This window comes from Pongo pygmaeus, chromosome 1, assembly GCF_028885625.2.
Source record: "Pongo pygmaeus isolate AG05252 chromosome 1, NHGRI_mPonPyg2-v2.0_pri, whole genome shotgun sequence".
NCBI classification, from domain to species: Eukaryota; Metazoa; Chordata; class Mammalia; order Primates; family Hominidae; genus Pongo; species Pongo pygmaeus.
This window is the reverse complement of record NC_072373.2, coordinates 95,071,835-95,098,553: the sequence shown is the minus strand read 5'-3', so window position 1 is coordinate 95,098,553 and position 26,719 is coordinate 95,071,835. Positions and strand designations below refer to the sequence as shown.

Here is a 26,719-nt window from a genome sequence, read left to right as displayed (position 1 = left end):
TTGTAGAGATAGTGCCTCACTTTGTTACCCAGGCTAGTCTTGAACCCCTGAGCTCAAGCAATCCTCCCCCGTCGGCCTCCCAAAGTGCTGGGATTACAAGCATCAGCCACCGTGCCTGGCCAGTTTACTAAATCTTAAAAAAGAACAGGAAGGCTGGGAGAGGTGGCTCACGCCTGTAATACCAACATTTTGGGAGGCCAAGGTGGGTGGATCACTTGAGCACAGGAGTTCGAGACAGCCTGGGCAACAGGGTGAAACCCAGACTCTTCAAAAAATACAAAAATTAGGCCAAACGCGGTGGCTCATGCCTGTAATCCCAACAGTTTTGGAGGCCCAGGAAGGTGGATCACTTGAGCACAGGAGTTCGAGACCAGCCTGGCCAACCTGGTGAAACCCCATCTCTACTAAAAATACAAAAATTAGCCGGGTGTGATGGCAGGTGCCTGTAATCCCAGCTATTTGAGAGGCTGAGGCACAAGAATCGCTGGAATCCAGGAGGCAGAGGATGCAGTGAGCTAAGATGATGCCACTGCACTCCAGCCTGGGTGACAGAGTGAGACTGTGTCTAAAATAAAATCAAATAAAAAATAAAAATTAGCCAGTCATGGTGTCTCACCTGTAGTCCCAGCTACTCGGGAGGCTGAGGCGGGAGGATCACCTGAGCCTGGGGAGGTCGAGGCTGTGGTGACCCGTGATCGTGACACTGCACTCCAGCTTGGGCGACAGAGTGAGACTCTATCTCAAAAAAAAAAAGAAAATGAGAAAGTGAAAGAGTTAGAGACTCTACATGAGAAAGTGAAAGAGTTAGAGACTCTACAGAAGGAATTAAGAGGTGGTCAGAAAGATAAATTGTAAGAGAAATAATATAATCTGAGAATAACTATATTAAAGTCAGGGAGCTGAGCAACGTGGCTCACACCTGTAGTCCCAGCTACTGAGGAAACTGAGGTGGGAAGATTGTTTTCAGGCTGCAGTGGGTCATGATCGCACCACTGCACTCCAGCTTGAGCAACAGAGCAAGACCCTGACCCTAGAATGAGTAAATAAATAAAGTCAGGAAATATTAGAGAGGAGCTGGATGAAGGATAGTCAGATGGAGGTTAGATCAGATAACCAGACATAGTTTAGAGAAGTTCCCTGGAATAGAACATGGAGGGCAATCAATGAAGGAGTCGGGGAGAGAGAAGTAAAGATTTCACTTCCTCCTCCTGGAACATTTTCCTGGATTATTAATTCATTCAACAAGCATTTACTGAATGTCCACTATGTGTCCAGCATTATGCCAGGTGCAAGGTTCCTGTTTCTCAGAGTTTCACAATCTAACAGGAGAGAAAATCTGTAAATAAATAATGACACCATACTCATGCCTGTAATCCTAGCACTTTGGGAAGCCAAGTCAGGAAGATCACTTGAGCTCTGAGTTCAAAACCAGCCTGGGCAACATAGTGTGACCTCATCTCTTAAAATAATAATAATAATGGTAGCCCTGTGACATGAGTTGCTCAAAACAGTGGTGCCCTGGCTGCTGTGAAAAAGCTCCAGAATAGACCCTACCTGGGGAAAGGAGAGTTGAAAATGTGTTCCTAGGTTTCCTAGAGAAGGCAAGATCTGAACTAACTGTTCGAAAGTGAATTGGAGGAGAATACTAGGCAGAGAAAATATTTGCAAAAGCATAGAGACAAGGCAGCACAAAGTCTTTCAGCATGATTGGGGCTCTGGCTTTCAAGAGAGGGACTGTCAGAAGAGAGACTGTTGAAACTAGGTCCAAATTTTTTGGGCCTGGTACACCATGCTAAGGAGCTTAAATGTACCCCTGTAGAAGATGGGAAAGCTTGATGGACTTCAAGCAAGTGACACAGCCATAGTTGGATTTTAGGAAGGTAACTGGCAGGGAATGGAAGAAGAATTGGCCTGGAAGAGGTTGAAGACTCTTTTAGAGGTTTCCGAAGTAATTTAAGTGAAAAAATGCTGAGGGCTTGAAATGAGGCAGTGGCAATAAGAATTGGAGATGAAGGGAATAATTGAGATATTTAGGAATTTACAGCACTTCGCATAGCACTGAAATTTACCTGTCTGTCCTTGGGCACAGAAGAGCAGTGGCTTTATGGCTAGGCCTTTGTTTTGTGGTGTTTTCCATTACTACATGGAGATGCTAAGACTAGGACTTTTGTATTCATCTTTGTTTCCTCGGCATCCACTCACTGACAGGCAGAGTTGTACTTGGTGAAAGCTGACAGAATGAATTAGGAAATTAAATACTAGGGGAAGCAGTTCGGAGGAGACCAAAAGACAAGAATATGCCTAGGAGAGTGTTGAGAGAAGACGGAAGCGGGACAGAAGTCCCTGGGCGAGAGTGGAGAAGAATCCCAAAAGCCATTTCCACTTCTTCCGTTGGTCCCCAATCCCTCTCCCTTCCAAGTCCCTCAAGCTACAAACACGCGTCCGATTTTCCCGCCACTGCAGGGGACTCCTCCTCCCTGGCTCTCAGTGGATGAAAGGCCAGCGCTAGGCCACGCCCTCTCCTTGGCTCAGGCTGCGCTCCCCGCCTTCTTTGCTAAGCCACGCCCCTCTCGGAGTTCCTCCAGGATCCCGGCGTCCCAGCCCCGCCCGGTCTTCGCGCGGCCCTCGCCAGGGGGCGCCGCGCAGCCCGCCCGCCGCCCGCCAGTCTAGCACACACCCCCTCCGCCCCGCGCGCCGGCGGTTCCGAGCCTACGACGCCTCCGCTAGAGCCCGCGGGGCTGCGCGGACACCTGCTCTGGAGGGGTTAGGGGTACCTGATGGCTACAGAGGGCTCTAGGAGGCCGAGCGTGTAAGCGGGGTGGGCGCCATGGAGGCGGAGCAGCGGCCGGCGGCGGGGGCCAGCGAAGGGGCGACCCCTGGGCTGGAGGCGGTGCCTCCCGTTGCTCCCCCGCCTGCAACTGCGGCCTCAGGTCCGATCCCCAAATCTGGGCCTGAGCCTAAGAGGAGGCACCTTGGGACGCTGCTCCAGCCTACGGTCAACAAGTTCTCCCTTCGGGTGTTCGGCAGCCACAAAGCAGTGGAAATCGAGCAGGAGCGGGTGAAGTCAGCGGGGGCCTGGATCATCCACCCCTACAGCGACTTCCGGTATTGGGGGCTTGGAGGGGAGGGCAGGGTACATCAATCCCACCCTCGCGGGCAGCGACACTGGGACCCGGCCCGCCCCCCCTCCACGGTCACTTCATTTCCAGCCCGGGGTCCCTTGGTGGGGCGGGAGAGTCACTTCCCCCAGTCTAGCCTGGGAATTCCTGGGCGGGTATCCCCTGCCGGAGGTCCTCCGTGCCTTGACAGGCTGGGGGCACCAGAAGGGGCAAGCAGACATCAGGGGATCTCCAGAGACCTGGATTTCCTCTTTCAGGAACCCGGGACCCCATCCGGACCACAGGAACTACCGGAGTTTGGGACCCCTGCCTCCTCCAGTCCTGCTTGCTGGAGATCTAGGAAATTATATTCTAAGTATCGGGGCCAGTCTGAGGGAGAAGCCGAGCTCCGCCATCTCCCATCCCCACACCCGCTCCTTAGCACCTGCCTAGTTCAGCACGACAGACTACTAGGAAAAATAGGGACGCTGAAGGGGGCGGGGGTCCAGACCTCAGCTCTGGTCGCTGTCCCTAGTGCTGAAGGCGGGGGCGGCGGGGCGGGGCCAAGACTCAGAGTGACTGAGGCGGCAAAGCAGGGGCAGGACCACCACCCAGGTGACTCCCAGAGAAGGGACAGAGGGTGGGGGTGGGGCCATTTCACAGTCTCCGTCAGGCTGTACCTCTACATCAAGGTCGCTAGGGGAGGACAGCAGCCCTGTCCTTGGGGGAAATGAAGGACAGCTCTTGGATGAGGCAGGGATGTGTGCAAAGCACCTAACCTGGGGAACTAAAGAAGCAGAGAGGAAGAGGTGTGAATCTGGAGCCTGGAAATACAGTTGTAGACCCAGACATTATCTTGAATCCACATATATACACACTCCCTCTATGTCTCTCTTCCTCCCATTGTTCCTTTCACTCCTGTCTTTGCTGCCTCGTTCCCACCCAGCCAGTGCGCCTTTTCTAGTCTTCTGTGGATCTCGCTGTCTTTCCTCAGTTCACTCGCAGACGGATCCCCAGAAGCCTGGTATCCCTCTGATTGTGCTTCTCCATTCTCTGTACTACATCACCTGCCAGGCTTGTGACCCACCTGTGAGTCAGCTGTGAAGATGCTTTCATGGCTAGGCGAACCCTCTTTCCCTCCCCTCTCTTAGTGTCTCACAATACAGGATTCCTCCTCAGCAGCCCAGGAGAGAAAAGAAGAATGGCCGAGGGTTTTTGTTTATTGAAAACATACAGTCTAAGGGGCTTCCCAGAGGCCTGGACTTGAGGAAGTTTCTTTCAGGGCTGAAAATTGATTTTGCAGTCCGAGTCAGAAGGGGCTAGCTCCTGAGTTGACACTGGGATTAGGTGTGTCCTAGAATTAAAACCACCATAGGTAACTGAGTCCCTGAGATTTTCCTGTGACATTCTCTGAATGAGGGCTTCACACAGTTCCCTCTTGACCTCTTCTTTCCACGGTGTCTGCCACAGCAGTGTCACTCACCCCTGCCCATTCCTCTGCCTGTGCTCAGCCAGAGTCCCAGTGGACACAGGGAGGCCAGAGGAGGAAAGGTATGCAGAACTCAAGCCTTGCTGCTTCATCATCTCCTGTGGAGCTTCTCTGTGTGTGCAGCCTTATTTGAGGTTCTGTGGAGGGGGAAGGGCATCCCTGGAAAGCTCAATTCAGAGGAAGGCAGGATAGACCACCCCACCCTGAGACATGGATGAGCAAACCTCAGCAGAGGAACAGGATCCATGGGTCCAACTGTGTTGGAGAAGAGCAATGGGGTGGAGAAGGCTGGGGAGGGCATGAGGTCCTAGACTAGAATGGGAAGATAGTTGGAGATGGGAGAAGCAGCAGCCTTTTCAAAAATCTGGGGATAAAGAGTGAGTGAGTCATAACACCAACTAGTGCCTGTACCACACTGTCACATCTATTGTCTCCACGTAAATGTTTTCAGCAATGCTGTGAGATTAGCACAGAGTACTTTAGCTTTTTTTTTAACCTTAAAAATATTTAGCAATGGTGAGGTAAATGATATATAGTAGGGATATGTATGTATATGGAAGAGTAATTTTATTTATTTATTTATTTTTATATTTGTTTATTTATTTTGAGAAGGAGTCTCACTGTGTCACCCAGGCTGGAGTGCAGTGGCACAATTTTGGCTCACTGCAACCTCTGCCTCCCGGGTTCAAGCAATTCTCCTGCATCAGCCTCCTGAGTAGCTGAGATTACAGGCGCATGCCGCCACGCCTGGCTAATTTTTGTATTTTTAGTAGACGTGGGGTTTCACCATTTTGTCCAGGCTGGTCTCGAACTCTTGACCTTGTGATCCACCCACCTCAGCCTCCCAAAGTGCTGAGATTACAGGTGTCAGCCACCACACTGGCAAATTTTTATTTATTTATTTATTTATTTATTTATTTATTTATTTATTGAGACAGAGTCTCACTCTCGCCCAGGCTAGAGGGCAGTGGAGCAGTTTCAGCTCACGGCAACTTTCACTCCCAGGTTCAAGCAATTCTCCTGCGTTGGCCTCCTGAATATCTGGGATTGGGATTACAGGTGCGCGCCACCACACCTGGCTAATTTTTTTTTTTTTTTTTTGAGATGGAGTCTCGCTCTGTCACCCAGGCTGGAGTGCAGTGGCACAATCTCGGCTCACTGCAAGCTCCACCTCCCGGGTTCACGCCATTCTCCTTCCTCAGCCTCCCAAGTAGCTGGGACTACAGGCGCCCGCCACCATGCCCAGCTAATTTTTTGTATTTTTTTAGTAGAGACGGGGTTTCACTGTGTTAGCCAGGATGGTCTCGATCTCCTGACCTTGTGATCCACCCGCCTCGGCCTCCCAAAGTGCTGGGATTACAGGCCTGAGCCACCGTGCCCAGGTTTTTTTTTTTTTTTTTTTTTTTTTGAGACAGAGTTTCACTCTTGTTGCCCAGGCTGGAGTGCAATGGCTCAATCTCGGCTCATGGCAACCTCCATCTCCCAGGTTCAAGCGATTCTCCTGCCTCAGCCTCCCGAGTAGCTGGGATCACAGGCATGTGCCACCATTCCCGGCTAATTTTGTATTTTTAGTAGAGATGGGGTTTCTCCATGTTGGTCAGGCTGGTCTCGAACTCCCAGCCTCAGGTGATCTGCCCACCTTGGCCTCTCAAAGTGCAGGGATTACAGATATGAGCCACTGCACCCAGCGCCTGGCTAATTTTTAATTTTTTTTTTTTTTTTTGAGATAGAGTCTCGCTCTGTCACCCAGGCTAGAGTGCAGTGGCGCGATCTCTGCTCACTGCAGACTCTGCCTCCTGGGTTCAAGTGATTCTCCTGCCTCAGCCTCCCGAGTAGCTGGGACTACAGGTGTGCGCCACCACGCCCAGCTAATTTTTATATTTTTCGTAGAGACGGGGTTTCACCATGTTGGTCAGGATTGTCTCGATCTCTTGACTTGTGATCCGCCCATCTTGGCCTCTCAAAGTGCTGGGATTATAGGCGTGAGCCACCGCACCTGGCCTTCTTTTTTTTTTTTTTTTTTTGAGACAGAGTCTCACTGTTGTCACCCAGGTTGGAGAGCAGTGGTGCGATCTCGGCTCACTGCAACCTCTGCCTCCCGGGTTCATGCCATTCTCCTGCCTCAGCCTCCTGAGTAGCTGGGATTACAAGCTCTCGCCACCATGCCCAGCTAATTTTTGTACTTTTAGTAGGGACGAGGTTTTGCCATGTTGGCCAGATTTGTCTCAAACTCCTGACCTCAGGTGATCTGCCAGCCTTGGCCTCCCAAAGTGCTGGGATTACAGGCATGAGCCGCCGGGCCTGGCCTAATTTTTAATTTTTTATAGAGATAGGATCTTACTATGTTGCCCAGGCTGGTCTTGAACTCCTGGACTCAAGTGATCCCACTTTGGCCTCCCAAAGCGCTGGGATTACAGGCGTGAGCCATAGCTTTTCTTTTGAGACAGGGTCTCACTCTGTCAGTCAGGCTGGAGTACACCTCAGCCTCCTGAGTAGCTGGGACTTTAGGTGCGCACCACCACGCCTGGCTAATTTTTTTTTATTTGTTGTTGAGATGAGGTTTCACTATGTTGCCCAGCCTGTTTCTTGCTTCTTTTGCTCAACATTGTGTTTGTGAAATTCATCCATAAGGCTGAATGTAGCTGTAGTTGGGTAATTTCACAGCTGTATGGTATGCCCGCCCATAAATAGTGTATTTATCTACTTATCTATCTACATTTTTCTACACAAGGACACGTGTGTTGTTCTCAAATTTAATGCTGCTATAAACATTCCTATGTGTATCTCCTGGAGCGCTTATTTCCCTTGGATGTGTCTGTACCTAGGAATGGAATTGTTGAGTTGCAGGGAATGCAAATGTTTAACCTCACTAGATAATGCTGAACTATTTTCCCAAATGGTGGTCCCAACTTATACTCCCAGCAGCTGTAAACAGTCATTCTGTTATTGTGTATCTTTGCCCATTCTTGGCCATGTCAGCCTATCTTCTGTCAGTCTAGTGGCTGGTGAAATATCCTCATGGTCTTACTCCTCATCTCACTCCCACCTTAGGTTTTACTGGGACCTGATCATGCTGCTGCTGATGGTGGGGAACCTCATCGTCCTGCCTGTGGGCATCACCTTCTTCAAGGAGGAGAACTCCCCGCCTTGGATCGTCTTCAACGTATTGTCTGATACTTTCTTCCTACTGGATCTGGTGCTCAACTTCCGAACGGGCATCGTGGTGGAGGAGGGTGCTGAGATCCTGCTAGCACCGCGGGCCATCCGCACGCGCTACCTGCGCACCTGGTTCCTGGTTGACCTCATCTCTTCTATTCCCGTGGATTACATCTTCCTAGTGGTGGAGCTGGAGCCACGGTTGGACGCTGAGGTCTACAAAACGGCACGGGCCCTACGCATCGTTCGCTTCACCAAGATCCTAAGCCTGCTGAGGCTGCTCCGCCTCTCCCGCCTCATCCGCTACATACACCAGTGGGAGGAGGTGGGGCGGGGAGGTGGCGGGGGAGTGGGTGGGAGGTGTTGGGGGAGAAGGGGGCAGGGTGGCTGGTGGACTTCTCTAGGAAGATGCTATGAGTGGGGCTCCTGGTGACCTTATAGTGTGGGGAAGATGGGTGGGGCTTCCATGCCTGAGCTCTCTCCAAAATTGGTGGGGGAGAAGCAGGAACAGAATGAGGGTTCAGGGGATGGGGCCTGGGGTGAAGATGGTGGCACAGGAGGGTGGAGCACAGCTGCCGGACACACTTTAGAGTTAGCTGGATGCTGGGAGGAGGATGAGGTGTGGAAGAAGCTGGAGCTTCAGCTTCAGAGCAGCAGAGTTTAGTGGTTCAGACTATGGGCTCTGCAGTCTCATTGTCTTTGGTCAGATCCCAGTTTTATTGTTTACTATGGGAGACTTGGTTTTCTGTTCTATAAAATGAGAGTGTTAAATACACTTACTTGTGATAGGACTGTTAGGATTAAAGGAATTAATACATGCAAATCACTTAGAAAGGTGTATAGCACATACTAAGTTCTCAGTGAAGCCACTATTATATATTATTACGACTGGAAAGGAGAGGGCTGCTGGATTAATTCTTACACATATGCCCTGGAGACATTACACTGTGAAATGCCCTCTCTCTTTTCTAGGCTACACCTGGGCAGCTTGTGTAATAGATTTGTTTGATTCTCTGCTGTGACACTTACTATGTGGTTCTGGGCACATGACTGACCTCAGCTTTCCTATCTATAAGATGAGAGAAATAAGAAACTGCTTTGCATTAGCTATACATGTGTGCCACAAAACTCCACACAAATGAATAATAGTTGTATTTTTTAATTCACGGGGGCTGGGGCTAGGGAGTAGTTCAGAGAGAGAATTTGCCAGGCTGGGAATGGAGGAGGACAAGCAGGGAGGGGTTCCTGTCCACAGCAGCTCCTCCTCGGACTCCTCAGATCTTTCACATGACCTATGACCTGGCCAGTGCTGTGGTTCGCATCTTCAACCTCATTGGGATGATGCTGCTGCTATGTCACTGGGATGGCTGTCTGCAGTTCCTGGTGCCCATGCTGCAGGACTTCCCTCCCGACTGCTGGGTCTCCATCAACCACATGGTGGTGAGAAGTCCCCACAGCTCTGCCTTTCCTGGGCCTTCTTAGGGCTCTTCTGCCTGAGTAGCAGGGATGGCCACAGGGAGCAGGAGGTGGGAGATGATCACAACAGAAAACAGGAGTGAGGAGGTGGGGAGGAGGGAGGAAAGGGGAAGGAGACCCAGAAGAAGTGCTCGTGTGTTGGAGGGAGCAGGCAAGGAAGGGTACCTAGCTGGAAGCTGAGGCCCCCAAGTTGCAATAGAGGACCCTTTTGCCTCAGGGCCCCCAGAACCAAACTTAAGTGCCTGCCAGGAGGAAGGCCTGCAGTAGAAGGGGGCAGACAGAAAGACCAAAAGAGGAAAAGGGGCAGGCGGAGAATGAGGCTCCGAGGGGCCCATGCCCAGCTCTGCAATATACTCTGCCCCCCAGAACCACTCGTGGGGCCGCCAGTATTCCCATGCCCTATTCAAGGCCATGAGCCACATGCTGTGCATTGGCTATGGGCAGCAGGCACCTGTAGGCATGCCCGACGTCTGGCTCACCATGCTCAGCATGATCGTGGGTGCCACATGCTATGCCATGTTCATCGGCCACGCCACGGCACTCATCCAGTCCCTGGACTCTTCCCGGCGTCAGTACCAGGAGAAGGTCAGCAGGGACATGAGAGGGAGGTGCGGCATGGAGGGGTGTTGGAGACTGGGTAGCCTGACTTGAGGCCCATTCTGATGTGTGCCCCTGTTGCGTCTCTGTTTCCTTTCTTGCCCGGTGTCCATTTGTTCCCTGCCCCTGCATGTACCTTTTCCTTGTTTGAACCTATGCCTGTGCTTGGTCCATCTGCTGTCCACGCCTGGGTTTTCCTATGACTGTGCTCTGTGTCTTCCCGGTATCCATTATTATCCGTATTCCTCTGTGGCCCTGTGTATCCATGTCTGGTTCCACGTTTCACCCCTTTGAGTTTGACTTGTGTCTCTGACCTTCCACACACACACACCCCACTGTTCCGGCCCCAAATCTCTCCCTCTGTCCTCTTGCCCCGGCAATGGGCTGGCCCTCCAGTACAAGCAGGTGGAGCAGTACATGTCCTTCCACAAGCTGCCAGCAGACACGCGGCAGCGCATCCACGAATACTATGAGCACCGCTACCAGGGCAAGATGTTCGACGAGGAAAGCATCCTGGGCGAGCTGAGCGAGCCGCTTCGGGAGGTGGGGCTGGGTTGGGCCTGGAAGGGGGGCTCTTCAGGGACCTGGAGTGCTGTCTGGTGGTAGGGGCTATTGGTCAGCAGGTGCTCCTATAGGGAATGAGGCCTGCAGAGGGCACCATGGGAGGCCAGGTATTTGGGGGGCTTTCAGGGGCTAGGGTCTTTCTTGAAGGCCCTTTGAGGGTGAAGGATACATGAGGAGGGACTATAGGGATCTCTGTTTTCGGGGGATGGTCCTGCAAGGGCTCATGGGAAAGATCTGAAGGCAGGAGCTTAGGGATGGTCCCAGGCCCACTGATGGATCCCCATCCTTTGGCAGAACATGACCCCAGGGGTGGGGTTTCTGGAAGCGGATGAGCTCGGTGGGATCATCTCAGGTCAGGGGCACAGCCTGCCTGACAGGCCCCTCCCCTGTCCAGGAGATCATTAACTTCACCTGTCGGGGCCTGGTGGCCCACATGCCGCTGTTTGCCCACGCCGACCCCAGCTTCGTCACTGCAGTTCTCACCAAGCTGCGCTTTGAGGTCTTCCAGCCGGGGGACCTCGTGGTGCGTGAGGGCTCCGTGGGGAGGAAGATGTACTTCATCCAGCATGGGCTGCTCAGTGTGCTGGCCCGCGGCGCCCGGGACACACACCTCACCGATGGATCCTACTTTGGGGGTCAGCAGGCCTCAGGGAGGGTGGCAGGGTCACGAGCAGACAGTGGAGAGGGCAACTGCTCCTGGGCTCTGGGTCCCTGCCTCGGTATGCTGCAGAATCACAGAGCTCCAGCCCCTCCCCCGGCCTACTCAGTGAGAATCTCTGGGCTGGGGTCTGGAGCTGTATAGTTTTTGTTTGTTTGTTTTTTGAGGTGAAGTCTTGCTCTGTTGCCCAGGCTGGAGTGCAGTGGCGCGATCTCGGCTCACTGCAAGCTCTGCCTCCTGGGTTCATGCCATTCTTCTGCCTCAGACTCCCGAGTAGCTGGGACCACAGGCGCCCACCACCACGCCCGGCTAATTTTATGTATTTTTAGTAGAGACGGGGTTTCACCGTGTTAGCCAGGATGGTCTCAATCTCCTGACCTCGTGATCCGCCCGCCTCGGCCTCCCAAAGTGCTGGGGTTACAGGCGTGAGCCACCGCACCCGGCCTGAGCTCTGTAGTTTTTAAAGCTTTTCAGGAGATTCTAATGCACAGCCAGGTTGCAAACTACTGGGCCAGAGGGCCTTTTAGAACCCTTAGACAGTGAAATCCAAGGATCCTATGAGATGAGGGAAAGGCAGGAGTGAAGCAGAGCTGTCCTGGAGCATGAGCTTTATGGAGCTGCCTGGTGGTGTGATTCAGGGACCCAGCCTGTGGAAGTAGGGGCAGTTCAGCCTTCCACTGCCCAAAGTGACCTGAGGCTCATATAATCTCTCAGTCCCCAAACCACCCACTACCCCCATCGTGTTGCACTTTGCTCTTTGATACTGCTTTTCTCCTTTAGGGCTGCCCTCAGTGTTTATTCAAGGGGATAGGAGGAGTGGATACACTGAGTTGCCCAGGTCTACCTCTTGGGATTGAGCAGTTGGGGAGGGGTGGGAGTTAAAGTGGAGTGGAATCACTGGGAATTTAGGGCCAGCAAGACCTGCCTGGTCGTCAGCCTTCATATGGAGAAAGTACGAAGGACAGGGAGCAGTAACCCAGTAATTGTGGGGGTCTGGAGAAAGACAATGCTTGGGGTGTTTAGGGTTCCTGGAGCAGGGAGGTAATAGGTAATCAATGGTTTCTCCCAAGTCTAGGGAGGAGCCTTAGAAAGTTGGGTCCACTGCTGCAGGCTCAGCAAGAGGAGTTCTGGGGACAAGGACAGGGGTTCTGAAGCTTGCTTCCAATTTCTGCAGAGATCTGCCTGCTAACTAGGGGCCGGCGCACAGCCAGTGTTCGGGCTGACACCTACTGCCGCCTCTACTCACTCAGTGTGGACCATTTCAATGCTGTGCTCGAGGAGTTCCCCATGATGCGCCGGGCCTTTGAGACTGTGGCCATGGATCGGCTGCGCCGCATCGGTGAGACCTGTCCACCCTATCTGCTCTGGGTCCAGACTGTGCTCTCACCCCACCTCCAAAGCAAGGAGCCCAGGCTGTAGGGCTCCAGGGTCATATCCCAATCCATTCAGTCCCAACAAATGCTCCCTAACAGGCCTTTCAACACTGTGGCCCACTGCCCCTAGCCCTCAGCATGTCCTTCCCAGGAGAGATAGCATCCCAAGTCCCCATGTCCTGAGTCCTCCTTCCCCTGAGTACCAGTCCCCTGACCCTCACTGTCTCTGATACATACCCTCTTCCTCCAACCCCCATCTGAACCCCCATAGCCCCATTGCCATACTACTGACTCCCATCCCCTACCCTCAACCCCACCCCATCCTGATACTCTCATACTCTTTGATATCCAACCTCCATCTTGGACTCCTTCCCTATCCTTAACTTCTCCCTCCTGGTACAACTTCTAGGCAAGAAGAATTCCATACTGCAGCGGAAGCGCTCCGAGCCAAGTCCAGGCAGCAGTGGTGGCATCATGGAGCAGCACTTGGTGCAACATGACAGAGACATGGCTCGGGGTGTTCGGGGTCTGGCCCCAAGCACAGGAGCTCGGCTTAGTGGGAAGCCAGTACTGTGGGAGCCACTGGTACATGTGCCCCTTCAGGCAGCTGCTGTGACCTCCAATGTGGCCATTGCCCTGACTCACCAGCGGGGCCCTCTGCCCCTCTCCCCCGACTCTCCAGCCACCCTCCTTGCTCGCTCTGCTTGGCGCTCAGCAGGCTCTCCAGCTTCCCCGCTGGTGCCCGTCCGAGCTGGCCCGTGGGCATCCACCTCCCGCCTGCCCGCCCCACCTGCCCGAACCCTGCATGCCAGCCTATCCCGGGCAGGGCGCTCCCAGGTCTCCCTGCTGGGTCCCCCTCCAGGAGGAGGTGGACGGCGGCTAGGACCTCGGGGCCGCCCACTCTCAGCCTCCCAACCCTCTCTGCCTCAGCGGGCAACAGGCGATGGCTCTCCTGGGCGTAAGGGATCAGGAAGTGAGAGGCTGCCTCCCTCAGGGCTCCTGGCCAAACCAAGGACAGCCCAGCCCCCCAGGCCACCAGTGCCTGAGCCAGCCACACCCCGGGGTCTCCAGCTTTCTGCCAACATGTAAAACCTTTGAGTACATCCAGCCTTAGTTTTTGGGGTGCAGTAGTAGGTTCCCAAGGGCAGATGCCTCTTGGGGAAGGCCGTGGGGACCTGAAACATTGCCCCATGGAAATGTCGACCCTGTGCGGACATTCCGCATACTGCCATGAAGACGGTCTCTGTGTCCTCAGCTCAAGAATCCTGTAGTTTGTCCCATCATAATCCATTCACCCGTTCATCATGTGTACTGAGCAGCTACCATGTTCAAGGTAATATGCCAGGCGCTGTATGTCTCCACTGCCAAGTAGAAGTGACTCAAAACCCTCTGACAAGGATATTCCCCTGGCTATGGTCCTGCCAGGTGCAGGCCCAGGCCCATGACCCCACCTTTACTAAGCACAAGTACTTGCCACCGCCATCACTGCCAAGTAACTAGATGTCTCTGTTTCCCTGCCGATGATCCTGCAGGTTCTGCCCGGTCTGGTTATCTTCCTGTTCCTGTAGCATAGCCAGGCACTGCCAATCACCTGCGCCCCCATTGCAGCCAGCAGATGTCTTGGGTCCTGAGTGTGGGTATCCACTTTTACCCGCTCACTGCCACCTGTGGACACTCTGTGTCTACCCTCTGAGTGGGAACATACTTCTAAGTTCCCTGCAGTCTCTGTCCTGTGGTAGACCATCTTTTTGTAAACTGGGAGCTGCCTCTTCCCTGTACCCTCTGCCCCAGTCGTGACCCCTGAAAAGTTAAGGGGTAGTTGGCACCTCCTTATTAATATGCCAGCCTAGATCCCCCCCCGGTGGAGGGGCAAATGGCTGAATCCTTGTGTGATATTTTTTTCTTCGCTTGTTTATTTATTCATTTATTTAATTGTATTTATTCATTTACTAACTTTATATGTTACCAATTCATTTTGTTTACCCATTCCTTTATCCATCCCTCCCCCCCTTTTCAGGTAAGGAGAGAGGAGGAGTAGGAGGAGGCAGGGCCTCTCCATGCCAGCCTCTGTGGTCCTTGCCCAAACCCATCAGCGCAATACTTGAACCTTCTCCCAGGTAGGGGCAGGAGGAGCCACATGAGAGAGGGAGAAGGACCGTGTTTACCTTTAGAGTTTTGTTTTGTTTTTTCCTTCTGAGTTTGCTGTTGGTGCAGGAGTAAGGGAAAGGCCCAAGGTATCCAAGCCTGGGGAAGGGCAGGCCAGCCAGCACCTCTGCCTTCTCAGGGACAAGAGTAGTCCTTTACCACACTCACTCTGCCTGTCCCTTCTCCTACTCCACAGCATTAAAGACTGTGGGGCCAGGACCCTAAGTCTCCTTTCCTTCTGGGTGGGGAGTTCTGGGGTTCTTGGTGTGTGGGAGAAGTTTTATAATTGCTTCCAAACAGCTGGGTTTAAATATAAAATAGACACACTCATTTTTGGCTCTTGGTTTGTGTGTGGGAACAAAGTGAGTGGGAAGGAATTTCTGGGTGCAGAAGGAAGCAGCTGGGGATTTGACCAAGCAGGGTATCAGGCAGGCATGAGAGCAGCCAGGACAGTGGTCTACAAGCCCAGCACAGAGGTTGTGAAGACAGTGACAAAATCAGTTGCCCAGCCCTCACTTCTCCCCAGCATCCATCCCACCCAGTTTTCCCCAAAGCGTGGACTTTCATGTAACTGTTAGTCACTATGAAGGGGTAGCCTGCCCTGGCACGAGATGCCCAGATTATCATGAGGGCCACATATGAGAATGGGAGACTGTGGACAAGATTGCCCTGTCTCCCCTCTCCCCTACCCCAAGGTATGGGATGCCTGGGGTTATGGAATTAACCAGCCAAACTGGGATTAAAGACTCAAGGCATCTTAGGGCCTGCTGAGCAGATTGGATGCAGGGAATGTACAATTGGTGCTGTTGGGTGGCCAGTGCATAATTGGACACAGACTTTCAGGACCTGTGTGAAATGGAGACGGGGACGGGGCAACCTCGAATGGGGCTAGATGACAGATATAGTCTCAGATAGGCCTCAGGTAGGGAGGGTCAGGAATAGAGAAGGGAGGACTTAAAGGTGGAGCTTTGGAGGGGTGTGGGCTGGAGAATGTAGACTGGGGAGGAAGGGATGGGGTACAGGGGTAGGCTGGGCCAGAGGAGGGAGGGGCGTGTCAGGATATGCTCAGCACCCGCATGATGTTGGTGTAGCCGGAGCCAGGTCGCCAGCCTGTCACCACAATCACCAGGTCTCCAACACGGAGGAAGCCACGGAGCTTTCCTGGGGGAGGGAAAGAAAACAAATCATTGGACAGGTGTGGTGGCTCACACCTGTAATCCCACACTTTGGGAAGCCAAGGCAGGCAGATCACCTGAGGTCAGGAGTTCGAGACCAACCTGGCCAACATGGTGAAACCTTGTCTCTACTAAAAATATAAAAATCAGCTGGGTGTGGTGGCGCATGCCTGTAATCCCAGCTACCCAGGAGGCTGAGGCAGGAGAATCGCTTGAACTCAGGAGGTAGATGTTGCAGTGAGCCGAGATCGTGCCACTGCACTCCAGCCTGGGCGACAGAGCAAGACTCCATCTCAAAATAATAATAATAATAATAATAGTAATAATAATAATAATAATAATAATAAAAGAAGAAAAGAAAGAAAGAAAGAAAATTAGTCATTGAGGGACCAGGCCAGCCCTGTAACGAGAACCAGCCACCACCTTTCACCACATCAAGGCCACCCTGTAGGGAATGAGGCAGTGAAGTATGTCCCACGGGTGGCACACAGGGAATGTGACCACTGCAGTATATTAAAGGTGTAAGAGATGCCGGCACGGTGGCTGACGCCTGTAATCCCAGCACTCTGGGAGTCCGAGGCAGGCGGATCACGAGGTCAAGACATCGAGATCATCCTGGCCAACATGGTGAAACCCCATCTCTACTAAAAATACAAAAATTATCCGGGCATGGTGGCACACGCCCATAGTCCCAGCTACTCAGGAAGCTAAGGTGGGAGAATCACTTGAACCCGGGAGGCAGAGGTTGCAATGAGCCGAGATCGCACCACTGCACTCCAGCCTGGTGACAGAGCAAGACTCTCTCTCAAAAAAAAAAAAAAAAAAAAAAAGGTGCAGGAGTATCCGTGGGCTAGGGCAGAGTGTGTTGCTAAGTAGCATGGCCGTCTGCCTGTGTGGCTATGCTGATGGAAGAGGTATTTGTGATATGCCAGACTGATATCTCAGTCTTAGTGACTCTCACAGGGAAAACCTGGCACCACAGGAGAGAGGCAAGGCCCTTTGAGTGGGTATGGGAAGCTGGGTTGGGGGACTCCTGATACAAATGGTAGGAGTGGCGGGGAAGGTCTAGGTAGCTCACCACTTTCAATGCCAAATTGCACCCGGCGATCTACATCATCTGCCCATATGGCTTCTGGAGGTTCACGGTAAAGCAAGGGGAAGACTCCTCGGCATAAGTGGACCTGGCGGGCAGCCTGGGCAGAGCGGGTGACAGCAATGACTGCTGCCCGAGGTCGGTACCGAGACAGAAGCTGGGCTGAGCTGGAGGAGGCAGAGAAGGTCAGCCCAGAACAGCAAGAGAGTGGTGAACCAGGAAAGGAGAGTCTGGGTTCTAGTTCCAGGTGTCACTAACAAGCTGTGTGACCCTGGGTAAGTCATCATACTTCTCTGGGCCTTGGTGTTCTCACCTGTAAAATGAGTGCCTGCCTCCCAGGCCGGGTGCGGTGGCTCATGCCTGTAATCCCAGCACTTTGGGAGGCCGAGATGGAAGAATTTGTTTGAGCCCAGGAGCTGGAGACCAGCCTAGGCAACATAGTGAGACCCCATCTCTGTATTAAGAAAAAAAAAAAAAAAGAATGCCTGTCCTCCCTACCACACAAGAAAGACATGAGATAATACAGATATATCAAATGAGATAATAAGGAGAAATCTCTTTAAGAAATATAAAAGCTAGCCAGGCACAGTGGCTCATGCCTATAATCCCAGCACTTTGGGAGGCCAAGGAGGGTGGATCACCTGAGGTCAGAAGATTGAGACCGGCCTGGCTAACATGACGAAACCCTGTCTATACTAAAAATACAAAAAATTAGCCGGGTGTGGTGGCATGTGCCTGTAATCCCAGCTACTCAGAAGGCTGAGGCAGGAGAATCACTTGAACCTGGGAGGTGAAGGTTGTGGTGAGCCGAGATTGTGCCATTGTACTCCAGCCTGAGCAACAGAGCGAGCCGTCGTTCTCAAAAGAAAAACAAAACAAAACAAACAAACAAAAAAAAACAAGAGTATAAAACCCTTTTGAGAAAGTGCATTATGTGCTTAATTTACTATATAGATATTAAGTACTATCTAGTACTTAATATCGCCTGTTAATCCTGGCAACCCCATGAAGAACAAATCATTACCCTGTCCTGTTCATGAGGAAAGAGAGCAGGCTAATAGAGCTACATTTCCGAGTAAAGACTTAAACTCAGACCTACTGGACCCTTCTGCAATACCTCAGCATTGGTAGGCTCTATGGGCCAAATGGACTTGCCTCTGAGCCCCAGGAGACCAAATGGCCTTGAAGCCAATGTGCCCAGTGATGCCGCTGTCCCCTTCCAGCCCCCAGAAGCTCACTGGCATTCTGTCTGTCCTGGCCTCCAGCTGTCATTGCTGCCTCTCCTCTTGTCTCAAGTGGACACTCTTCACCCCTGGTGACCAGACTAAACCCAGGCCTGGGGCCCATCCCAGCCTACCCCTGACCCAAAGCTCCATCTGGACGTCCCCAGTATCCCCCTCACCGGCCAGTTGTGGTCAGCACAATGATGGCAGCAGCACAGCACTTGAAGGCAGCCTCCACAGCGCCAATGGCGGTGACCTCAGTGGGATCACGGCTTAGTGGCGCTGCCCGACGTAGCTCCTCAAACAGCTGCCGGTGGTACACTGCGGCCTCTGCCTCCCGGGCAATCTGCAGGTGCCAGAATGTTAGGCTGGGAAGGGGCACTGGGGTATGGAAGGGATTTGGTTCCCTGGCCCATTTGCTTTTCATTCTGAGCTCCTACCGCATGCTGCATCTTCACGGCTTCCACAGGGAAGTTGCCCTTGGCAGTCTCCCCTGACAGCATGATGCAGTCAGCCCCATCCAGCACAGCGTTGGCGACATCGCTTGTCTCTGCCCTCGTTGGCCGGGGCTTGGTAATCATGCTCTCCAGCATCTGGGGGACAGCGTGGACGTCAAAGTTGTAGGAGTCACACTGTGACTGGGGACCCTGCCTAAGCTACTTCTCTGACACCCACACTCTCAGAGTGTCCCAAAATCCAGGGTCATAGTCACAACCCCTGAAAATAGGGGTCAAAGTATATTTAACTTTGTAGGTTTATAGCACATTTTGCTGACAAGTGATCCTCAAACGACAGTGTGGGCTGGGCGCAGTGGCTCACACCTGTAATCCCAGCACTTTGGGAGGCCAAGGCAAGTAGATCACCTGAGGTCAGGAGTTCGAGGCCAGTCTGGCCAACATGGTGAAACCCCGTCTCTACTAAAAATACAGAAAGTAGCCTGGCATGGTGGCGGTCACCTGTAATCCCAGCTACTTGGGAGGCTGAGGCAGAAGAATTGCTTGAATCCAAGAGGCGGAGGTTGCAGTGAGCAGAGATTGCGCCACTGCTCTCCAGCCTGGATGACAGAGTGAGACTCCATCTCAAAAAACAAAACAAAACAAAACAAACCCCTACAGTGTGGGTATTCACCCACAGGTGTCCCTAAAACCCTAAAACCCAGAGTGCCGAACCTCAAGGGCTCACTCCAGACCTGTGTGGCACAGACAACAGGCTTGCCGGCCAAGTTGCAGCGCCCGATCATCATCTTCTGAGCCAGGAAAACCTTCTCTGCTGGGATCTCGATGCCTAGGTCCCCCCGTGCCACCATGATGCCGTCGCTCACCTCCAGGATTTCATCAAACCTGAGAGGTTGGGAGAATCAAGGCAGAGGCAGGCGGGAGAAGAAAGGTGATGGGGAATAGCGACAGGGCCGAAGGGGAACAGAGCCCAAGCCTCACCTCTTCACGCCTTCGTGGTTCTCAATTTTGCTGATGATCTTGATGCCGTGTCCTTCCGGACCCAGAGCAGCCCTGACGGCAGCCACGTCGCTGGCTTTCCGCACAAAGGAGGCAAAGACGATGTCCACGCCATGCTCCACCCCGAAGCGCAGGTCTCGGACGTCCTGCTCGGACAGCCCGGGCAAGTCCACCTGGGCCCCTGGCAAGTTCACGCCCTTCCGGCTGCCCAGGACGCCACCGTTCTCCACTTGGGTCACCAGTCCCTCTGGGCCTGCGGACATGGAGAGAGCCAGCTGCGGTCAGGGGTGAGGACGGGGCACAGTTACAGCAGAGGACACTGGGGCTTGGATCCGCAGGAGGTCAGGAACCATGTCCTCCTCGTCTCTCCGCCCTTGTTCTGGGCTTCGCCCGGAAGAGGCACAGATGGACGTCCGTGGAAGAAACGACCCACTCGTAGTCCAGCCCAAACCCAGGGTGAGCGCGGAGTCTACACTCTGGGGACTCCTGGGACGGGCTGGCAAAAACGCGTGGCCAGGGGAAGGTGTGATCGGTCTGAGGGCTGATGGGGGAGCCAAGGAGAAGGGAATGTGCCCAGCGCACGGATGTGGTCAGGGCGGGAGGCGCGTCCGCACCGATTTTCTGGACCACTAGGGAGATGAGCCCGTCGTCAATGTAGATGCGGCCCCCCACCGGCACGACCCGGACAATATTGGGGTAGTCCACCCACACGGTGTTCGCGTTCCCCCGCGTCCGGAACGCGGGGTCCACAGTCACCAGCACTTGGGAGCCCTTCACCAGCTCCACTTCCGTCTCTGGACCCTAAGGACGGAGCCAGAGGAGATGTGAGTTCTGAGCCCGGGAGTCCGGGACCCGCCCCTTCCCACGCCTGGGCCCAGCCCTACGGGCACCGCCTTTCCGGCCCCGGCCCGGCGAGTCGCAGCTCCACTGCTCACCCCCTGCAGGATCCCAGTGCGGATCTCCGGTCCCTTGGTGTCCAGGGCGATGGCCACGGGCCGGTAGCTGAGCGGGGAAGCTGCAAAGCTCTCCACCGCCTCCCGGACGTTGGCGATGGACTCAGCGTGGTACTGGGGGAGGGAGCGGAGCGAGGGTTTCAGGGGAAGGTGGCCAGGACCTCGAGGCATCCTCCTGCCCCACCCATTGCCCGGCGGCCCGTCCCGCACCTCGTGGGAGCCGTGGGAGAAGTTGAGTCGCGCAATGTTCATCCCGGCCTTGATCATCTCCTTGAGGCGCTCCACGGAGCGAGATGCAGGCCCTAGAACCAAAGATTCACGTTCAGACAACATTCCCCCAGAACATGAGAGGCAACCAAACCCAACCCATTACTACTCTCTGAACGCCCCACGCCACAGACGTCCTGTTACCTGACCTTTATTCCCTGATGCAACCCCTGCCCACAGATCACAGACTCCCCTTCCCTCTCCAGCCAACATCCATCCCCTTGGGGAGGCAGCACTGTGGAAATCGGAGGGCAGTGCCCTCCGCCAGGCCTGAGGTCACTGTGTGGGCATGTGATGTATGTAAGTGCTGCTTGCCTGGCTACCCCAGGGTATGGGGTGTAGGGCAGGGGCTGGGAGCCAGATGTGGGCGTTTGGGTGCCGGCTTTTAGAGCTAGGAGGCCTCATGGACTGAGGAGAGCTGAGTTCTATCCCATGCCTGCGCTGCTATGGGGCAGCTGCTAGCTGAGAGCAGGTTGGCTCATTCTCTGGTCCCTATCTGTCTTTCCACTTGTGCACTAGGTCTCCTCCTTCTTACCTGCTCAAGGGCATAAATTAAGCCGTTGTGTGGTCCTCTGTGACACCCATGTTTTCCTTTTCTTTTTCTTTCTTTTTTTTTTTGAGACGGGGGGAGTTTCACTCTTGTCACCCAGGCTGGAGTGCAGTGGCACCATCTCGGCTCACTGCAACCTCTGCCTCCCCAGTTCAAGCGATTATCCTGCCTCAGCCTCCTGAGTAGCTGGGATTACAGGTGTGCACTACCACGCCTGGCTAATTTTTTTGTATTTTTAGTAGAGAAGGGGTTTCACCATGCTGGCCAGGCTGGTCTTGAACTCTTGACCTCAGGTGATCCACCTGCCTCGCCCTCCCAAAATGCTGGGATTACAGGTGTGACTCACCGTGCCCAGCCATGTTTTCCTTTTTTACTGGATCATCCCCATCAGCATGTAAACCTACTGTTCTTTCATCATTAAAAAAAAATTCTCTTAATCCCCTGGTTTCCCCTGAGTCCCAGTTTTTGCTCTCTCTTGCAGCAAAACTCATTGCAAGAGTTATCTGTACTTGCTGCCTCCAGTTCCCCTCCCCCATTCTCCCTTGAACCCACCCTACTCAGGCGTTGGCCTCCATCTCTCCACTGCATCTGTTCTTGTCAAGGTCACCAAGAACCTCTGTGTTGTTGCTCAGTGTAATGCTCAATGCTCAGTCCTCCTCTATTGGCCCGTCAGCAGCCTGAACATACATCCTTCTTTGACACACTGTCTTCACCTGACCTCCAGGGCCGCACCCTCTCTTGGTTGACTCCTACCTCACTAGCTGCTCTTTCCCAGTCTCCTTTCCTTGTTTCTCCCCTTAACGTTAGATACCCTGTTCTCTTCTCTGTCATTTCACCTACACTCCTTTGGTGTCATTTCACCTACACTCTCATGGCTTGAGATACCATCTATATGTAGCCAACTCCCAAATGTCTCTCCAATCCGGACCTTTCTCCCAAACCCAGAGTTGTGTACCTGACTGCCCCCTCTATCACATTTGGATGGCTAATATGAACCTCAGACTCAACATGTCCCAAGCAAACTTCTGCTCTCCTCACAACCCCTTCCACCACAGTCTTTCCTGCTCAGTGGCTAATGCATCCTTCCAGTTCCTCATGGCAAAAACCTCAGAGTCACCTGTTGCCTTTGACTCCTTTCTTTCTCGCCCACATTCCTTACCCCATATCCAATCAATTAGCAAATCCTGTCAGCTCTACCTGCAAAATACATTCAGAATCTGACCACTTCTCACCACCTCGCTGCCGCCAACTGGTCTGAGCCAGAAATACTGCAGGGGCACCCTTCCCCCCACCCCCCATCTATTTTCAGTACAGCAGCAGGGTAGGGGAGGTTCTATTAAAACATAAATAAGAGCTTGTCATTCCCCTGCTCAAAACCCTGCAGCAGTTTCTCATTTCACTCGGAGGAAAATGCAACTCAAATTCTAAAAATGGCCTACAAAGCCCCACCTGATCTTCCTGTCCGCACAGTCTCTTCATGTCTGCCGCTCTTCCCCCTTGATGGTTTCTAGCTCTTCTAACCTCCTTGACTTAGGCCTTGGCACTGACTGATTCTTCTTCCTGGAATTCTCTTCCCCCAGATCTCTGCATGGCTAATTCTCTCCTTCAAGTCTTCCCTTAGGTCTCATTTTCTCAATAATGGGTACCTGACCTCCCTATTTAGGGCTGCAACCTGTCTTCACCCTTGTACCCCTGATGCCCTTACCATACTTGATTTCTTTCCCCATAGCACTTAAAACTTTCACTTTTTCTTTCTTTTCTTTTCTTTTCTTTTTTTTTTTAGACGGAATCTCGCTCTGTCAGGCTGGAGGACAGTGGCGCGATCTCTGCTCCCTGCCTTCCGGTTCAAGTAATTCTCCTGCCTCAGCCTTCCGAGTAGCTGGGACTACAGGCATGTGCCACCACACCCAGCTAATTTTTGTATTTTTATTAGAGATGGGGTTTCACCATGTTGGCCAGGATGGTCTCGATTGACCTCGTGATCAGTCTGCCTCGGCCTCCCAAAGTGCTGGGATTACAGGCATGAAACACCACACCCGGCCTTTTTTTTTTTTTTGAGACAGAGTTTCGCTCTTGTTGCCCAGGCTGGGGTGCAATGGCACGATCTCGGCTCACCGCAACCTCCGCCTCCCAGGTTCAAGCAATTCTCCTGCCTTAGCCTCCCGAGTAGCTGGGATTACAGGCATGCACCACCATGCCCGGATAATTTTTTGTATTTTTAGTAGAGATGGGGTTTCTCCATGTCGAGGCTGGTCTCAAACTCCTGACCTCAGGTGATCCGCCCACCTCGGCCTCCCAAAGTGCTGGGATTACAGGCGTGAGCCACCGCGCCCGGCTTTTTTTTTTTTTTAAAAAAAAAAAAAACAGTTTCACTCTGTTGCCCAAACTGGAGTGCAATGGCATGATCTTGGCTCAATGCAGTCTCTGTCTCCCGGGTTCAAGCGATTCCCCTGCCTCAGCCTCCCGAGTAGCTGGGATTATAGGCACATGCCACCATGCCTGGCTAATTTTTTGTATTTTTAGTAGAAACAGAGTTTCACCATGTTAGCCAGGCTGGTTTCGGACCCCTGACCTCAGGTGATCCACCTGCCTCAGCCTCCCAAAGTGCTGGGATTATAGGTGTGAGCCACCGCGCCCGGCCAACTTTCACTCTTTCTTTCTTTCTTGCCTGCCTTCTTCCTTCCTTTCCTTCCTTCCTTCTCTCTCTCTCTTTCTTTCTTTCTCTTTTTCTCTCTTTCTCTCTTTCTTTCTTGGGTCTCATCTGTCACCTAGGCTGGAGTACAGTGGCTCGATCATGACTCACTGCAGCCTTGACCTCCTGGGCTTAAGTGATCCTCCCGCCTCAGCTTCCTAAGTAGCTGGGACTACATGCATGCACCACCACACTCAACTAATTTTTGTATTTTTTGTAGAGATGGGTTTTGCCATTTGCCCAGACTGGTCTCAAACTCCTGGGCTCAAGCGATCTGCCAACCTTGGCCTCCTAAAGTGCTGGGATTACAAGCATGAACCACTGAGCCCAGCCCACTTTTTTTTTTTTTGTGAGATGGAGTTTTTCTCTTGTTGCCCAGGCTGGAATGCAATGGTGCGATCTGGGCTCACCACAGCCTCTGCCTCCTGGGTTCAAGCAATTCTCCTGCTTCAGCCTCCTGAGTAGCTGGGATTGCAGGCATGCACCACCATGCCCGGCTAATTTTGTATTTTTAGTAGAGATGGGGTTTCTCCATGTTGGTCAGGCTAGTCTCGAACTCCGGACCTCAGGTGATCTTCCCACCTTGGCCTCCGAAAATGCTGCGATTACAGGCATGAGCCACCACGCCTGGCCTCACTTTCTAAGGGAATAAATAATTTACTTATTTTAAATAATTTATTGTGGTTACTATTTATTGTCACACTCAGCTAGACTGTCAGCTCCCCAAGGGTAGGGATTTTTGTCTGTTTTTTTCACTGATCTACTCCCAGGGCCCAAAATCTTGTCTACTATATGCTCAACAAATTTTTGTTGAATGAATGACTGTGTCAAACATGGGGAAGTCTCAAAGGAGACAAAAGATGAAGAAGCACCTCAAGAAACACCAATAGGCCCTGTGAGGCTGCAGGGGGATGGGAGTGTTTACCGATGGTGGCAATGATGCTGGTACTGCGAGCAGCCACGGGCTCGGAGTCGATGTCCAGTAGGCAGAGGTGTTCCAGGAAGGTGTCTGCCATAGCAGCTGGCAGCTGCTGCTGCTGGAAGAAGGCAGTGCCCAGCTCCTGGGTCAGTTGGGCCACACTGGCCCGCCGCAGATACCCCGCTGGCCCTGTGGTAGAAGGGGCTCAGGGACTGCATGTCACCTACCCTTCCTCCCCATGCCTTCGTCTCTCAGCATACCCTCTATTCCTTCCCTTCTTATGAGCTGGGCATCATGCATATATTATCTTATTACATCACAAGGATCCTATAAAGCAGGTACTGTTAAATGTTCTATAATTATCCAATTTTATGGATAAAGAAACAGAGGCTGAGAAAGATGAAATAAATGGTCCAATATCACACAGCTTCTAAGTATGGATCAGCTAGGATCCAAATCTAGGTCTGACTAACTCTAGCCCAAGTTCTTGACCACTCAGTTATACTGACCCCGCACAACCCAGGACCCCCCGACCTGCAGCTACTGATGCCCCTCAACCCCACCACCCCTTGATGTCTAGGGGTGAGGCCCAGCAGCCTCACCCTATGCAGACCCAGAATCACCCAGTTCCTGCTCCGAAGGTCTCTGTTTTCTCCGTTCCAACCCCTGGCTACTGGCTGGCTTCCCCACCCCATCCTCTGAGTCTCCCCAGGCTTCTTAAAGCTGCTACAGACACAGAGGTTCCTGTAGCTTGACCCAGCCCAGTTCAGAGGAGCCCCCGATTCCAGCCGCACCTTCCATGCCACTGCACACCTCTCTGGGTCTCCCTCTCTGTGGGTCTGCTCCACACTGTTGGGTTGTCAGAGGCGTGAGGCCCGGCTGGGCTGGGGATCAGTTCTGCAGACTGGTTAAAGTGTCACCAGTGTCTCCTGTTCCACTGGAAGCCCTGTATGCCAGGGGCCAGAGTCCAGGAACCACGGGAGTGCCCTGTGGCCTACATGCTGCAGCTCTGGCCTGCCTATAGGGCCTGGAAAAGACCCAGGCCAGGGTCCATAATTTAACACACGGGAGGCTCTGAAGAACGTATGTTCCTCTCCAAAACCCACCTAGCCAGTGGCTGATGTGGATCATTTATACCCTCCACCCTGGCTCCTAGTTTCCACCCTCATTTTCCTCCTATGTTCCATGGTTTCTGTCTCCCCTTCTTACCTCCTGGAGCCCCAATCAGGATGGACTTTGCTAAGTCTCTTTGGGACTTAGAGACCCATGACCGAAGCTGCAGGGATGATATGTTCTTCTGGATCGACATGCTTTCAGTGTGGGCCTGGGGCTGCGGGACCGTGGAATGAGAGGGAGAGGATGACAAAACTGCTGGTCTTATCTAAGGGAGACAGAGAAGAGAAAAGGGGCACACCCAGTAGGCCACCCTGTCCCCACAGAGTCCCTCCCCCAGAACTGCCTGCTCTCTGCCCTCGTCTCCTGGCATTTCCTCTCATCCATTTTTCCTGATAAATTTTCAATCCATTTATACCATCTGGTCATCCACGTGAACAGATTTTTTTTTTTTTTGGCCAGTCATATGGCCCCATTTGCTTTGTACTTTACTGAAGTTAGCCCTAGTGAATCCAGGGAGCAGGGGCTGTAGGGTGGGGCTAGAGCCTGAAGAAAGGCAAAAGGGATCACTGTGATAGTATGGTGGGGGGAGGGTCACCCAGTTCTGACCACTTTTTTTCTCTGTCTCAACCAAGAAATGCAGAGTGCCTTCACCACTCTGAAACCTGGCCAGCTGCATGTTTTCGCCTACAGGTTTGAACCCAAGATGGTACCTTGAACATTC

At 52.9% G+C, this 26,719-nt stretch overlaps 2 protein-coding genes across 6 annotated transcripts; one reads left to right on the top strand and one right to left on the bottom strand.

The window, feature by feature from the left end:
• Positions 1 to 1,540: 1,540 nt before the first annotated feature.
• HCN3 (hyperpolarization activated cyclic nucleotide gated potassium channel 3) lies at positions 1,541 to 14,884 on the top strand. 3 transcript variants are annotated; one of them, XR_010124947.1, is made up of 9 exons: positions 2,699 to 3,105; positions 7,639 to 8,068; positions 9,022 to 9,183; positions 9,586 to 9,804; positions 10,213 to 10,359; positions 10,775 to 11,015; positions 12,213 to 12,377; positions 12,821 to 13,744; positions 14,429 to 14,884. XR_010124947.1 is itself a non-coding variant. In XM_054459053.2 (8 exons), the coding sequence occupies exons 1-8, from the start codon at positions 2,828 to 2,830 to the stop codon at positions 13,498 to 13,500; spliced, it is 2,322 nt and encodes a 773-aa protein (XP_054315028.1). In that variant the 5' UTR covers positions 1,541 to 2,827; the 3' UTR covers positions 13,501 to 14,884. The 3 variants fall into 3 exon arrangements, 2 of the variants coding, with proteins under 2 accessions (XP_054315028.1, XP_054315035.1); XM_054459053.2 differs by having other exon boundaries at positions 1,541 to 3,105; positions 12,821 to 14,884; XM_054459060.2 differs by lacking the exon at positions 9,022 to 9,183 and having other exon boundaries at positions 1,541 to 3,105; positions 12,821 to 14,884.
• On the bottom strand, positions 14,877 to 26,257 carry PKLR (pyruvate kinase L/R). 3 transcript variants are annotated; one of them, XM_054459083.2, is made up of 12 exons: positions 26,092 to 26,191; positions 25,677 to 25,766; positions 24,889 to 25,071; positions 20,665 to 20,756; positions 20,437 to 20,568; positions 20,116 to 20,302; positions 19,484 to 19,754; positions 19,237 to 19,387; positions 18,488 to 18,640; positions 18,227 to 18,393; positions 16,810 to 16,991; positions 14,877 to 15,717 (listed from the first exon to the last, which is right to left on the bottom strand). In XM_054459083.2, the coding sequence occupies exons 1-12, from the start codon at positions 26,189 to 26,191 to the stop codon at positions 15,611 to 15,613; spliced, it is 1,815 nt and encodes a 604-aa protein (XP_054315058.1). In that variant the 3' UTR covers positions 14,877 to 15,610. The 3 variants fall into 3 exon arrangements, with proteins under 3 accessions (XP_054315058.1, XP_054315045.1, XP_054315049.1); XM_054459070.2 differs by lacking the exon at positions 25,677 to 25,766 and having other exon boundaries at positions 26,092 to 26,257; XM_054459074.2 differs by lacking the exons at positions 24,889 to 25,071; positions 25,677 to 25,766; positions 26,092 to 26,191 and adding an exon at positions 20,871 to 20,954.
• Between the last annotated feature and the right edge of the window lie 462 nt (positions 26,258 to 26,719).

What these genes read in the sequence shown, in the direction of transcription:
- HCN3 (XM_054459053.2), top strand. Translation starts at nt 2,828, where the DNA reads ATGGAGGCGGAGCAGCGGCCGGCGGCGGGGGCCAGCGAAGGGGCGACC. An exon ending in CACCCCTACAGCGACTTCCG is followed by an intron (nt 3,106 to 7,638) that starts GTATTGGGGGCT and finishes CTCCCACCTTAG; the next exon opens with GTTTTACTGGGACCTGATCA. An exon ending in GGCGTCAGTACCAGGAGAAG is followed by an intron (nt 9,805 to 10,212) that starts GTCAGCAGGGAC and finishes CTGGCCCTCCAG; the next exon opens with TACAAGCAGGTGGAGCAGTA.
- PKLR (XM_054459083.2), bottom strand. Translation starts at nt 26,191, where the DNA reads ATGTCGATCCAGAAGAACATATCATCCCTGCAGCTTCGGTCATGGGTC. An exon ending in CCTGATTGGGGCTCCAGGAG is followed by an intron (nt 25,767 to 26,091) that starts GTAAGAAGGGGA and finishes ACTGATCCCCAG; the next exon opens with CCCAGCCGGGCCTCACGCCT. An exon ending in GTGCTGACCACAACTGGCCG is followed by an intron (nt 16,992 to 18,226) that starts GTGAGGGGGATA and finishes TGCCTCCTCCAG; the next exon opens with CTCAGCCCAGCTTCTGTCTC.